This window comes from Colletotrichum scovillei (assembly GCF_011075155.1).
Source record: "Colletotrichum scovillei strain TJNH1 chromosome Unknown Contig00009, whole genome shotgun sequence".
Taxonomy (NCBI): Eukaryota; Fungi; Ascomycota; class Sordariomycetes; order Glomerellales; family Glomerellaceae; genus Colletotrichum; species Colletotrichum scovillei.
This window is the reverse complement of record NW_023336267.1, coordinates 4,570,991-4,585,292: the sequence shown is the minus strand read 5'-3', so window position 1 is coordinate 4,585,292 and position 14,302 is coordinate 4,570,991. Positions and strand designations below refer to the sequence as shown.

The following is a 14,302-nucleotide window of genomic DNA, read 5'->3' as shown; positions in this document are numbered from 1 at the left end:
GTCCGTGGGGGCGGGTTGACGGCCGCCACCCTGCTTGTCTGCCAACAAGATGGCTGAGTGCTACCTTCTTTGGGAGCCCGTTGTCGCATTTTGGCTTCGAGAAGCTCTGGGTAGAAGGCATGCGAATTGGACGAACTACGGCTGAGTTTGCTGCTACATGGCTAGCACCTGTCTGCCCGCTTGGTTGGCCTGCCTCATGCTGATCATGATGACGACCCTTCTCACTGGCTCTCGGGAATGTCACCGACCTTGCTCTCTGATCCAGAATATCATTCAAGCGGGTCTTCTTGTATTGGAGCCGATCTGGCCTTGTTACAGTGGCCTCGAGATTGAGCATATCCTAGTCTCCGGGATCTTGGCGTCACTTTCGACCACAGAAACGACTCAGGCTGTGCAGACAGTTTGTCCGATCTCTCTGTTCTTTTTGAAACATTCCTCTTTTTCACCAGGGTCTTGGTGTTTGACTCTGCAGTCAGAGGCCAAACAAACGAGATGGCAGACCCTAATGTGATCCGGGCAGAGCGCTCCGCAGAAGCTTTGGAAGAGGTTCGTGTCACAGCCAGGTGATTGAGCAAAGCTATCTCTGATACCAGTCCATGCCTACAGCTTACTCGAGACCTCAAGCTGCGAACTTAGGCGAGGGTCACGACTCGCCCTGTGTTCTTCTGTGAAAAGGATACTGTTTCTTGTGCTACTTTACTGGTACTAATCGAGTATCTCATCCTTGGACCTCAACGTTAAACTCATCAATGACACTCTGAGGCTTCACGAAGCTACCCAGAGGATGATACTTGAGATGAGAGAATCCAAAAGCCTCAGGCCCTCCGATCTCAAGGCCCCTTGTAGAGCCAGTCCAGCGATCACTAGCCGCGATACCCAAAACAATAACCAAAAGTCCGTATCTGTACTCTGGGGTTCCAATGGCTTCGCCGTTTTGCGCGTCGATGACGGCGATAAGATCTGGCACGATGGCCAAAACATCTTCCTGCATCTCTGTCCCAGCTTCCTGGGACCCGGATTTTGCAGACGAAGCCTTGATTGCAGCAATGTTCTCATTCTTGAATGGGATCTTGACGAATCCTGTGAATTGTTCCTTCTTTGGCTCTTGACCTAGCTCTTCCGATGAAGAGATATCGGCACCTTCGATGACCAGCTCTCCATAGACGTGACCTTTCCTGAGCACCCTTTCGACACCCACGATCTTGCCCTTGAAGAGAACCTTGGCTGAGCCGTGACCGCCACATTCCTCAATGATGGTCTCCGCAACACTGTCGACGCAGTTGAGCTTCCTCGCCTTGGCAACAGCTCGACCGATCCGCCACGACTGAGAGATGGTATGTTCCACCACCCACCTCTTGGTCTCGGCTCCCGTCACCGGCGGGTCAGCGACAGCCACCTGCGAGCCCATCTCGGCCAGAGCCGCACGCATAACCCTCTCAACCTGCTTATCAGATGACGCCCGGGACATCGTGACAATGCTGCCGTTCCCGTCACTCATAGTCACTGGCGTCCAGATGGGACTCCGTTCGTTGAAGACCACCGGCGTCGTCTGCCACTTTGTCGGGTATGCCCGGCCCATCCAGTCGCCATCGACTGCCAGGACGTTCATGTTCGTGCTAGAGCCGATCATCATGCTCTGCAGGCCGTTTGCGCCGCCAATCTCGACGGAGATCATATGCGTGGCGGGCGTTCCCAAATGCTTGTACATCTCTTCCTGAGCTTCTTGCATTTCGTCGGCAGACTTCTTTTCGATGGCGACGGTTGGGGACCCCGCATAGCCTCCGCAGCCGACGAGGGCATCGTCGGGTATGTCGTGGGGATTAACAACTCTGACAACTGCACCGTTGCGCAGCTTCTCACGGAGGATGAGTTGCTGGGAGTATGGAGAGCCCCCTCCGCCTGTGCCGAGGATGTAGCATCCGATGCTGATCCAGTCGAGGTCGGTCTCGCTGATGTACCAGACTCGATCTTTGACAAGAGGCTTGTAAGTCAAGACATCGATCTCTTCCTTGGTCTGGAATGCGGTAGTCTTTATGACTCGGTTGGTCGAGACTTCATCATCCTGGCTTTCATCCGCACTGCTTTGCAGTACAGATGAAAGATCTGTCCGAGAGAAGTCGAAGTCACCGGCAGCACGCACAATGAAGCGCGATTTGTTGGCAATGTACTACATCTGTCAGCCGATATGGTCCCACGTATCCCAGACTCCTGAGACCACTTACAGCCAGGGGTATCGTATCCACATCCACGATCTGAACAGACGAAGGAACCGCACCCGCATCAACGGCCTTTTTCCTAGCCTCCTCCTCCACTTCACCCAAGATCTCTTGGATCGATCTGGACTCCGTCGACTTGACCGTATCAACGGTGGCACTGACACGTGCAATGGCTGCGCCGATTGCGTTGGCCACGCCCGCCCACTCAGGCTTTAGCACCTCGCTAGCTCCCCTTAGCTCGTAAGGCGCAATCACGGCGCCACCGCCGACTAGGAGAACAGGTATGTCTTCGCGCAAGGTTTTCATCGTATCGATGACCTTTTCGAGCTTTTGCTTCACGATGGCGGAGAAAAGGGCTACGCCTTGGGCATCGAGAGCGCCCTGGACCAAAGTAGCGTCCCCAATGGTGGCGGCAGGCGACGATGAGCTGGCGAGGACGGTACAGTCCGTGGCAGTTAGGGTGCACCCTCCAAAGACGATGGCCTCTGTTTTGATTCTATAGCCAACGCTATCCGGTCCAACGGTAAGCTTCTCGGCGCCCTTCCGGACTATGGAGCCTCCACCAAGGCCGATGCTCTTGACGTCTGGGCAGGAGAAGTTGAGGCGGACGCCGGCGAATTCGCTGTAGGCGGCTTGTTGGCGGGGGAAGCCGTTGGCCTGCAGTAGACCTACATCGGTAGTTGTACCTCCAATATCGACTACCATAACGGCACGATTGCTAAGTTCGTGATCTTGCACCAGAAAGGCGGCTCCTCGCATGCTGTTGGTCGGACCGCTGGAGAATGTTCGGATGGGTAGGCTGGCAGCCATTTCGCCTGACAGGATTGTACCGTCATTTTGAGAGATGAAGACTGGGCAGTCGATGCCTAGCCTTTTCATAGGCTCCCGGAATGATTTGATAGTTCTACGAGCAAAGTTCAACACCGTCGCGTTGAGAATGGCTGCGTTTTCTCGCTCCTGGAAGCCCAGGTTGGCCACGTCTTTGGAGCAGGTGACGGTGCAGCCAGGAACCTCTGATCGGATGATGTCGGCAGCTCGTTCTTCTTGTAGTTCGATGGTGTCGATGGGGCTGAAGATGCCGTTTACGACTACATTCTTAATGCCCTTTTCTCGAATCACAGCACATTGCGCTTTGATTTCTTCGGTGTCTATATTAGCAATCAGAGTGCCATCTACTTCTAGACCACCCTTGCAAAGAGCATAGTAGCCCAAAATTAGGTCGCGTAAATCTTCGGGCCAATCCAGACAGGGCGGATCGTGCTTAGAGAACTGGCTCGTTAGTCTGATAACAGCAACCGGGGCCAGACGAGCTGCGTCCCTCTCGATGAGAGCGTTGACGAAGTGTGTCGTGCCGATGGTCACGCTGGCGATCTCACTCGGATCGATTTTGGTGGATTCGAACATTGTGACAATGGCGTTGTTGATGCCCTCGCTGGGGTTCGTCGTCGTTGGCGACTTATGCCACGCGATGATGCCCTTATCGGGCTCAGAGGCCCGCGAGGGATCAAGGACCACGCCATCCGTGTTTGTCCCGCCGACGTCGACGCCGATGCGGAGGTGTCGGGGTTGGGAAGACATGATAGAGTATGTCGTTAGTCACGAGCGTGCCTGCTTTGTTCTACGTTCATGGAAGATAGCTCTATACACTGATGAGGACCGCGGGGTTCACAACTCTATGGAAAGTGGGAGGTGGGGTATGAAGGATGGCCGATCCCTCGGAGACCGAGGCTCCGGGTACAGGAGCGGAGACCGGCCTCGGGGCGGCTCCGCCAAGACCGGCGGAAGCGGGTAACGGAAGGCCTCATCCAACAGACATCCGGAAAGTGATTCCGAAATTGCTGACCACAGGATTGCAGAATATCATCCGAAATTGAACGCACCATCGTAAGTTGCCATCACAAAGACCCTGGCGCTTTTTGGGGACTCTTCGCTCTAAAACAGAGCGGACTCGGCCTACTTCGCCCGACTGGCGATGACGTGCTCAGGAGAGACCGAGACGGTCTCTTGGCATACTTGAGCAGAAGACCAGGCCTTCAGAGCCTACCTGAACGCCGCCTCCGGTCAGCGAAGAATGGCTGGGTAGCTCTGGCAAGCGAGCGGCCGCTCTGCCCGCCTCTGTCCCATGTCTCTGTCCCATAAGTTGCCCCCGTACATGATGCGGTGCACCGACGGGACCAGAGCCATGGGCTTCCACCAAGCAGGGTCCCATGTCTGTGCAGTGTTTGCATGTGCATACCATCGCGGGTCTTCGTTCTCGGCACAATCCGGTAGTGCGTCCTGGTTCTTCTGTTTCATTGCTGCGGCCCAGTCTGGAAGCACTCTCCAACAGAAGCTGAGAGCCCTTAAGTGAGACCAACCTTGCAAAGGCTGGATGTGCCGGCAATTCCGTCGCTTTTGGACTGCTGTGATGTTGGGACGAATCGAGGCCTCCGCGGATACTCCCCTTATTCAATAAGTCCTGTGACTGTTCCGATGAATGGGTGTGATCAGAAAAGTTTCGAGCCAGCTGCCTGAATGTCACTAAGAATGCTTCGAAAGACTGCAATTATTCTGTTCTGGTATTCGACGGTGTCGCGAGATGTAGATTGGAAACTTGGACCTTGCAATGCATGCAGCTTACGTCTGCTAGAAACATAAACCGTGCATCTTTCTCTCTAGGTGGTAATACAGAAAGATTTCAAAGCTCTCCTGTTATGACCCTTCACTCTAAGCTTATTCCTTCGCTTTCAGTACCTTACTCCAGGCCTCATCGGTGAACACCCCTGATCGAGATGGCTCATGTAAGGGTGAGGCGCGAGAAATATTGTATTTCCGGGATAGAACTATCCGAAGCTCGGCGGGCTCAAGCGTATGGCGACATTCATAGATTCGCCTGAGATGTCTAATCCATTCGTCACTCCTCGTTACCAAAGGGAAAAGCCGCTCGAAGCGCGATGAGGAATAACGAAGATCAATTGTGTTCTGGGCCACTTCCGTCACGATTGACGGCGCCCAGCCTTCGTAGTGATGCCGTCGTGACTCTCAGCCGCGAAGATCGCTGGTAAACGATTTGCCATTGAGGCATGTCGAGGATATGCCATATGATCGACCCTCTCAGCCGTACGCCAGGGACATCCATGCAGACACACACAACGAAGCAAACAGGAGAGACACTACAGTCTAAAGCTCGCTTCTGTTGGCACGATTGAGCAGGTTGTTTCTCGATCGGGCATTTGCATCTGTCTAGAGACATTCGTCGGGCAGCATGCATGTCTAGCATGAGTCTCTCCCGTTCAGCTGGGACGCAGAGAATCACGCTACATCCCGCGCTGTTCCATTTCGTTGCCTCGATTCGGTCTCGTAATAGTAATAGTCCCTCCCAAAGCGCAAGTTTTGGCCGACATATCACTCTCGGCAGTCACTTGGAACAGCGAAAACTCTGCCGTCTGACGAACTCAATATGACAGCTTCCAAGACATATCAAAGGCCGAATATTGACCGCACACGCTTTGGCTTTTACCTTCATTCCCCCGTTTTTTTGCCTCCGATCCTCGCTCACAACCCCTCCCACATCGCGTGATCAAGTTGCTGTTTGTGGAGAGACCCAAGACTTTACCAAGAGACGCCGTTCCAACTTTCAGTCTGGCTTGGGGGGTGTTCCTGTGAAGAATTTTCTTTCCGACGGCCTTGAACTTCTTGGCTGGCTGCCTGAGTTGCCTTCCCGCGATGCCGAGACTGAACAAGCAACACCAAGCTCAAGGCACCAGCATTGAGGCGCTCACTGAGTGAAGCTTCGATGTCTGGGCGCGGGCGCAGGCTGATAGAAGATGGCCAGGGGCCAGCGTATAAGAGGGAATGAGATGAACCGAATGAAGAGTCAAGAGAAAGACAAGTGATTAGTTACTGCGAAAACCTTACTGTTGAACTAGGTATGCCAACTGCGAACCTCCGGTACAGGACCATGGAGAGATTTGCCAAGCTGGCTTTACCCCCAAATCAAGATAATGTCACCGAGAGTACTCGCGGACTGCATAATGAAGAGAGACAAAGCCGGGGGACTCTTCAAAGTTCTGTTTGTGTTTGTTTGGCGCGGGTGCGATCCCTTTGGAATCGGGAGGATCCTTTAACGCTGGTCTCATTTACGCCAAGAATGGCGTGCTCGACACCATCGTCCAATATGCTTCCCGGGCCCCGTTCTTTTTTTCTCCAACACCACACCCCCATGCATCCTCACCTCCCCCATATCACACCCTTCACTTTCAGCCCCGGGGAGAAAACCAGAGAACAGATGGAACAGGGACCAGCCTTCCTGTTGTCTTCTGGGGGTTGGTCCAGCCGTCTTGTCGCCCATACGGGGGGTGAGAGAAGGGGTGGTAGAGATGGTGGTGGTGATGGTGGACAGAGCTCCCCCAGGAGTGCCATTGGGATGTCGATTTTCCCATCTCGGGTGTTCGGCAGGACATCTGGGTCACACACGACGTCGACTATGCTAGACACGGCATCGCGGACGAACCTGACAGCAGTGACCGACAAACCCGTCTGGCATTTAAGCTTAATGAGAGGAGCATCGACCCGGTATGCTGGGAAAATAGAAAAGAGAGAAAAGGCGCGAGCATGAAAGTCTGTCCAGTGTAAGCCTGCATGTATTCAAGCAAGCCACTGAATATGAACCTGTGTTACCCGCCGCATACCGCGGAGAAAGGCCAATTTAGTTCCCTTTTTCTCTCTCTCTTCTCGGCCGCAGTCTGCTAATAGCTTTGGCACTACTCTTCACTACCGCCCGCCTTGTCCGGCCTTTCCAACGTCTCAAACATCCCGCGCGCTCGATACCCTCACCGGTGGTCTGGAACGCCAGTAGTCGACCCTCTACTGATCAGCCCCAGTGCCACCTGCCATGCCCTTCACCGGTCGATCCCTGATCGATGTGCAAAAGGCTGAAGAGGACGGAATGATCACACGGAGAGCCGATCTCAGCTTTCGAATGGTCTGGGAGGCGAAGACACACATCCATTCAAGATGTTAGTACCAATATCCCAGTTGTGGTCTGCCGTGTGTGCGTGTGTCTGCGCATGTTAGCCGCGCAGTAGCCCAGCTGCATATGGCACATGCCGAATCAAGGCTATCCCGGCGCGCAGTGACTTGGGGACGGCGGAAGTTTGCTTTTCTGACAGCTCTCCTCCTCTTGCTCGTCGTCGCCCCCACGCGTCCAACCGAGAGAGTCAGCGTCCCCGGCGGTCGGGCACGGGCGAGGGAGAAGCCATCGAATTGGGTTCGACTAATTAGCTTTGGTCGGGCAAGACAGTCGTCCGAGAGAGTGGTCGCACCGAAGGCTAGCATTCCACACCCCGGCCTGGAGTGCATGTACGTATTTCCAACACGCGGAAGTACCTACAGGAAAACAGTCAGTCAGAAATGCTCTTCCCACGAAAGAAGAGGACCCTTTATTAGCTCGGTCGAATATGCATACGGGGAGAGACTGGTGGTCCACCCCGCCATCCGCCCCGTTTCCCCCCAGTGCGGCCTGGGCCACCACATATCAAAATAGCGATGCTACTCCAAAACACACGGGCTGTCCCAAAGGACTGGATGCCTTCTAGAGAGACTTTTTGCGATTTCTCAAATCCATCAAGACGGAGGAAATCGAAATGAGAGGGTGTCTACATCCCATGCGACGCCATAGAGAATGATTATGTCGTCAGAAAATGGCTTTCAACTCCCACACCCCTACCCTTGGCGGCATGTGGGAGTGCAACATTCGCAGGGCTCCAATCGAAGGGCACCTTGGCGAGGCCTGGACGATCCGAAGCCACGCTTCTTGGCGACGCGGCCAAGCTTTGCTTCCAAGAGGGGGATAGCATCATCGTGGGCTCTTGTCAGTTTTTTGAGATTTCTTGGGGGTGACTTGCGTTCCGCAGCATATAAGGTTCCCCGGTCCCGGACGTGCCCTTACACCTAATATGCCTCGTTCGTGTCGTCCCGTCTCCCGGCCCAGGTCAGAAACCTTATTAGTCGACTCGTCCGCCTCCTCTTTTGAGATTTGGTGTATTCTACCTCATTGAATTCTTCGTCACCAAGACCTGCCTTCCCTTTGCCAAGTGTTTCCTGTATCTCGGGACAACTACTTCGGGTCAGTCCCTTGGGAACATTACACGCGGCAGACCATCACTTCCGGACGCGCCTATCGCCATGTCGAGCAAGGTCGGAAGAACCTTGGCCAAGGGCCTTGGTATCGACGTCGATGCCCGGTACCGCAACGAGCCTACCGAGGCCGTCCAATCCGCCGCCGCCTCGTTCCGCTCCGTCGAGCAGTATGAGGAGAGGGAACCTACTGTCGCCGAGTTCCTGTACGAGCACCGGCCCACGGTTCACGGCGCTGTGAACTACATCAAGAGCCTGTTCCCCTTTTGGTCCTGGATCTTCCACTACAATGCTACTTGGCTTCTGGGAGACATCATTGCCGGTATGTTCTTCATGTAATGCCATTGGTACTTGCTCAAATATCACATTGATTGAGCCCTTGTGATGCCATTTCATCTGCCATCTCATTCCAATATCTCGGAATATCTTGATAGCTAACTATTCATCTAAAGGTGTCACTGTCGGTTTCGTCGTCATCCCCCAGGGCATGGCCTACGCCCTCCTCGCGCAATTGACCCCCGAATACGGTCTCTACACCTCCTTCGTCGGCTTCATCCTCTACTGGGCCTTTGCAACCTCCAAGGATATCACGATCGGAACTGTCGCCGTCATGTCCCAGCTTGTCGGCAACATCGTGCTCCGCGTCAAGGACTCTCACCCGCAATACGACGGCCCTCAAATCGCTCAAGCCCTGGCCGTCATTTCCGGCGCCGTTCTCCTGTTCATCGGTCTCGTCCGCCTGGGATGGATCGTCGAGTTCATCCCGCTCGTGGCCATCACCTCCTTCATGACCGGTGCCGCCATCAGCATCGCCGCGGGTCAAGTCCCCGCCCTCCTCGGTCTGCAGGGCGTCAACACGCGCAACCCGACGTACGAGGTCATTATCGATTTCTTGAAGGCGCTGCCTACGGCCAGACTCGACGCCGCGATGGGTCTCACGGCCTTGTTCTTGCTGTACTCTATTCGCTCGTTCTGCAACTTCATGTCGAACAAGCAGCCCCACCGCAAGAAGTTCTGGTTCTTCATGTCGACGCTCCGCATGGCGTTTGTCATTCTTCTGTACGTCCTCATCAGCTGGCTCGTCAACCGTCACGTCAACTGGGATGCCAAGAAGGCCAAGTTCAAGATCCTGGGCAAGGTCCCCAGTGGTTTCCAGCACACCGGCGCTCCCAAGATTGACACGGAGCTTCTGGGTGCCGTCGCCCCTGATTTGCCGGTTACCATCATCGTCCTCATCATTGAGCACATTGCCATTTCCAAGTCATTCGGAAGAGTCAACAACTACGTCATCAACCCCTCGCAGGAGCTCGTCGCCGTCGGCTTCACGAACCTCTTCGGACCCTTCCTCGGCGCCTACCCGGCCACCGGATCCTTCTCCCGTACCGCCATTAAGTCCAAGGCCGGTGTTCGCACGCCCCTCGCTGGTATCTTCACTGCCGTCATCGTGCTCCTAGCCCTTTACGCTCTGACCTCCGTCTTCTTCTACATCCCCATGGCCACCCTCGCCGGTCTCATCATTCACGCCGTCGGTGATCTGATCACGCCGCCCAAGGTGGTGTACCAGTTCTGGGAGGTATCGCCCCTCGAGGTCTTCATCTTCTTCGCCGGTGTCCTCCTGACCATCTTCACCAACATCGAAAACGGTATCTACCTGACCATGTGCGCCTCAGCCGCCCTCCTGCTGGTACGTCTCGCAAAGGCCAAGGGCCACTTCCTCGGCCGCGTCAAGGTCTACCGCGCCACAAAGGACACCGCTGGCAAGGGCGTCCCCTTCAACGAAAGGGGCGAGGCCATCGATGTTCCTGCCCGCGAGAGCTACATCCCTCTCGAGAAGGATGATGGCTCGAACCCCAACATCGACGTTCAGACCCCGTACCCCGGTGTCTTTGTCTACCGGTTCGGCGAGGGCTTCAACTACACCAACCAGGCTCACTACATGGACGCTCTGGTCGCTTATGTGCAGAAGCACGCAAGACGGACTGTTCTAGATCGCTACGAGAAGCTCGGCGTAAGTTCATCTACCTGCTGTACTCAGTTTGACCATTCATCTAATAATCGTCCAACAGGACCGTCCCTGGAACGACCCCGGTCCGCGTCGCGGCGCCAAGATCGATCTCGACGACACCCGCCCTATCGTCCGCGCAATCATCTTGGACTGCTCTGCCGTCAACAACATTGATGTGACCTCAATCCAAGGCCTCATCGACGTTCGCAACGCACTAGACCACTACGCCGAGCCCGAGGTCGTCGAGTGGCACTTTGCCAACGTCAACAACCGCTGGACCCGCCGCGCCCTCGCCGCCGCCGGCTTTGGTTTCCCCTCCGTCAAGGACGAGGGCAACTTTGGTCGGTGGAAGCCGATTTACAGCTTCGCCCCCGTGGACTCTGGATCAGGTCATGAGCCCCGGGTCACCTCGCAGCGCAGCCGTGACGAGGAGGAGGAGGACGTCATCTCTCCTACGAGCAAGGGTCACGATGGTGCTGCGAGGGTTGTCGGACGTGGTGATGGCAAGCTTGCTGCTGTGCAAGGCATGAATCGGCCATTCTTCCACATCGATGTTGCTGCGGCTGTGGAGAGTGCGATTTTGAACGCGGAGAGCAAGAGTGATGGGCAGAGATCGTCGGCTGAGTCGGTCCTTAAGAGCGGTTAGAGTTGATCAAGTGGCCATGACGTGCACATTTGTTATGGTGCTTGATGAGGTGTAGTAATTGTTGTTCAAAGATTATAGATCCAGATACCAAGTTGTGTTGTTGCATATACCGCTCTAGGGATTGGGAAGAGGCCCTCTTTACACCTTCTAATTCAATCTTTTCCATTATTTTTATCAGATGATATTCTCAATTGAGGTCCATGAGACTTGTGAAGCCTTCAAAGCTGTGTTTCAGCATTGTATCCGTGCGAATTGGTGTAGGGAGGTGGTCTGAAACGCGGCTGATGCATCTTAGCGTTCTGCCTCCGCCGTCGTCTCATCAGCGTTCGCCAACTTTTGATGGGACAAATTCCTGAGCGCAAAATTAGTTTTCAGTCTCTACAACTCCAAAGGTTCTTTCTTGATCGCATCACATCAAGAATCATGCGAATATCATCAAATCCCATTATACGAGCCGCCCTCGTGGCCGCATGGCTCGCCTCAACAGCCCTCGCGATGCCTCAAGTCGTCGACCGCGACGACCCCCCACCCACCCCACCAGCACCGCCGAAACCCATCGCGACAGCCGACCAAGTCGACATTACTCAACCAAACACCACCGTCCCTCCACCACAAGAACAGAAGCCGCCCGTTCCGATCACAGTCCGGCTGTTCCCCAGCTCGCCGGGCGTCAAGAACTGCCGCGGCGCGTCCTTCGTCGACATGGAGCTCCCGCAGAACGCGTCGACGGAGCCGACGTTCACGACCAAGGACGGGCAGTGCTATAACCTACCGGGCACGGCGCAGTGCGGCATCTTCATGGGAAACAAGGCGGACGGGTGCGAGGCCAAGTTGTTTCGCGGGGAGCGGTGCAGCGCATTTTCCAACGTTGCTGTTTTCCAGGACGAGCTACGGCCTGTGGGTGGCTTCTTTGCGAGCATGAGCATCAAGTGCGGTGTCATACCTGTTGAGCCGAAGCCGTTGAGTTTGGGTGGCTTGGGCGGCAAGATGCAGAAGCCCGTTCAGGGGAAGGGCAAGAAGGCTAGGAGGGCGGTTGTGTCTGCGATACTCGACGATGACTAGACTCGCACGGGATGCGGCATGGAGGGAACATTCTGAACATTTGCTTGATAGGCGTTAAGGGTTTGGGACTTGAAGCGAGATTCCACCCCCCGGTCCAAGGGCTCGGAAGGCTTACGGGAGTTGCGGCACGTAGACGCCGGCAATGACAGGATGGCATTAGCCGTTGACGAATAATGATAATGACACCTGACGACCATATGAGAGTTTTCCTTCAGTGAGGCAGCCCCCGATTAGCTGTGGCCCTAGCCACCCCAGTAAACCTGCCAAAGCCAAGTTCCAATCAGTGTCGTTCTGGGTCTTATGACGCCGGACGTTAGACCAGGCAAATTCCTGGTAACACGACGATGGTCGGTTTCTCGGCTCATCAGTCCCAATTCACGTCTGACTGGCTCGATGCCTCGGGACCGCCATGCTGGTGGCGACCAAAAACATCGACCGTCGTGCCAGAGGGAGGATCAAACAGGAGGGGGCCACAGCCGGACCACATCGTCCACAATCTTTTGTTGTGGTTGATTGGTCTGTGCTTGGGGCAGGAGAATTGTGAGACACCCTGCTTGGCGATCATGGACTCTCAGTATGGCCCCGTTTGCTGAGCTTATTCTCTCGATGGTCGTATTGCAGACTGGATACTATGGAAACTCTCTGTTCTCGAACTCAAGTTGGACAGAAGAGAAAACGATTCCGCCAAAGGATTCAACGGCTTTGAACGTGCTCAATCATATGCGAAGAAATAAGCTAGCCGCGGCGTCCCAAGTCTCTGGCGTGGCTTTCACCCAAGACACCAGACCGTCTGATCTGAGATCCCAAATGTGTCATCTCGTCTCAGACGCTCCAGCCCCTTGCACTGACAAGAACACCCTCCTACCGAGTGTGTCCCCCCTCCCACTGCTCCCCTCCATGTCAATTATGGCACATATAACGACACAGACCTCCTTGATCCCTCTCTTTTTAGTTGTCTGCTGCCACTCTTCCCTCATTTTTGAACGAGTCATCCTTCTTTTTTTCTCTCTCTTCTTTCCTTTTGGGGTTGTATTCCTTCACTTCTCAGTGGCCGGCCACTTTTAAACTTTTGGGTTGTCATTGAACTTTATCGGCTGGTTTCTGTCGCGGTCCTTTATGTTCAGTTAAACTTGAAGCTCTCTCGACACCACCCTTGTCTACCTTTTCATAATACAACACCATCTATTCTCCCATCTCACCTTTCGCTTAAGCTCGACATCAAGGCGACAAAGAGTCTCACCAAAAGCCAAGATGCAGCACTCAATCTTCACCAACCTCTTCCTAGCAGTCTCCCTCATGAGCACCGCCGCCTTCGGTAAAGCAATCGAGGTTCCAGCCCCGGGCCCCGCCGTCGTCGTCCGCCAGACAAACCCCACGACGCCCGCCCAGTCAACCATCATGTCGTGCGGCGAGTACTCCCGCATCGCCAACCTCTCTACCGTCGGCGCAAACAGCACCTACCGCGCCACCTTTTTCGAGGCCTCGCCCAACGGCAATCAGTTCAACGCCGAGGTCCTCGACACCGCCATCCTCAAGCTGCCGACCGTCATTATGGACCGCGCGCTGAACGAGGCCTGCGGAAACCTGACGGCGCTGGCGATCCAGGAGGCTGCGAACAACTTCTCGATCCGCACCGTGTTGCAGTTTTCAAACATCCCGCCTGCTGAGCCGCTCGATACCTCTACGCACATCATCTTTGTCTGTGCTGGTGCGTTGTTCTTCATGAGTGGAATCTGGGTGGCCATGCCGTGAGAGAAGCCGTCTCGATATAGTGCTGGGGGGTTTGAGGAGGAAGTTGATGGGGAAGATGGAGGCAGGGGGAGGGAGGGAGTGGGAGAGAGGACCGATGTTCAAATCACCCGGATTCTACAGACCTAATGCATCCTACCTGAACCCAGCTTTGAAATGCGGATTGACTCTGAGTCGGAATGGGACTTGAGAGATATGCTTAGCGTGGTGTTGAACATGAATGCCATTACGATACCCAATTAAAGTCACTTACTTTGGCCGCTGCATCGATCCATGAGATGATCAGACTTCATTTCGGTGATATTATCGCCCAGCAGCATAAACGTATCTAGATAGAGCTTCGCCTCGATTGTCAAAGCTGATATGTCGCCCTGCTCCCCGATTACACGGATTGCACAAAATCTACAGAACGGATCTCTCAAGACCCGGCGGCTTGCATACTAGATATACTAGATATAACTGAGTTCTGGCTACGCTGATAACTCACTATGAATCATCATGGCTCAG

The 14,302-nt window shown here is 54.7% G+C and overlaps 4 protein-coding genes across 4 annotated transcripts; 3 read left to right on the top strand and 1 right to left on the bottom strand.

Moving 5' to 3' along the window:
• Window positions 1–718: 718 nt before the first annotated feature.
• On the bottom strand, window positions 719–3,931 carry HER10_EVM0004863 (uncharacterized protein; the record flags this gene model as incomplete). Its single annotated transcript, XM_035474492.1, has 2 exons — window positions 2,223–3,931; window positions 719–2,167 (listed from the first exon to the last, which is right to left on the bottom strand). The coding sequence occupies exons 1-2, from the start codon at window positions 3,792–3,794 to the stop codon at window positions 719–721; spliced, it is 3,021 nt and encodes a 1,006-aa protein (XP_035329271.1). The 5' UTR covers window positions 3,795–3,931.
• Window positions 3,932–8,090: 4,159 nt separating this feature from the next.
• HER10_EVM0002399 (sulfate permease) lies at window positions 8,091–11,090 on the top strand. The gene is made up of 3 exons (XM_035472112.1): window positions 8,091–8,655; window positions 8,786–10,341; window positions 10,400–11,090. Exons 1-3 carry the CDS (start codon window positions 8,382–8,384, stop codon window positions 10,982–10,984), a joined length of 2,415 nt encoding a protein of 804 aa, XP_035328985.1. The 5' UTR covers window positions 8,091–8,381; the 3' UTR covers window positions 10,985–11,090.
• A 317-nt stretch (window positions 11,091–11,407) lies between these two features.
• HER10_EVM0001789 (uncharacterized protein) lies at window positions 11,408–12,046 on the top strand (the record flags this gene model as incomplete). The annotated part of the gene is made up of 2 exons (XM_035471524.1): window positions 11,408–11,680; window positions 11,744–12,046. The coding sequence occupies 2 exons, from the start codon at window positions 11,408–11,410 to the stop codon at window positions 12,044–12,046; spliced, it is 576 nt and encodes a 191-aa protein (XP_035328907.1).
• A 974-nt stretch (window positions 12,047–13,020) lies between these two features.
• On the top strand, window positions 13,021–14,056 carry HER10_EVM0002125 (uncharacterized protein). Its single transcript, XM_035471851.1, has one exon. It carries the CDS (start codon window positions 13,298–13,300, stop codon window positions 13,796–13,798), a length of 501 nt encoding a protein of 166 aa, XP_035328945.1. The 5' UTR covers window positions 13,021–13,297; the 3' UTR covers window positions 13,799–14,056.
• The last annotated feature ends 246 nt before the right edge of the window (window positions 14,057–14,302 follow it).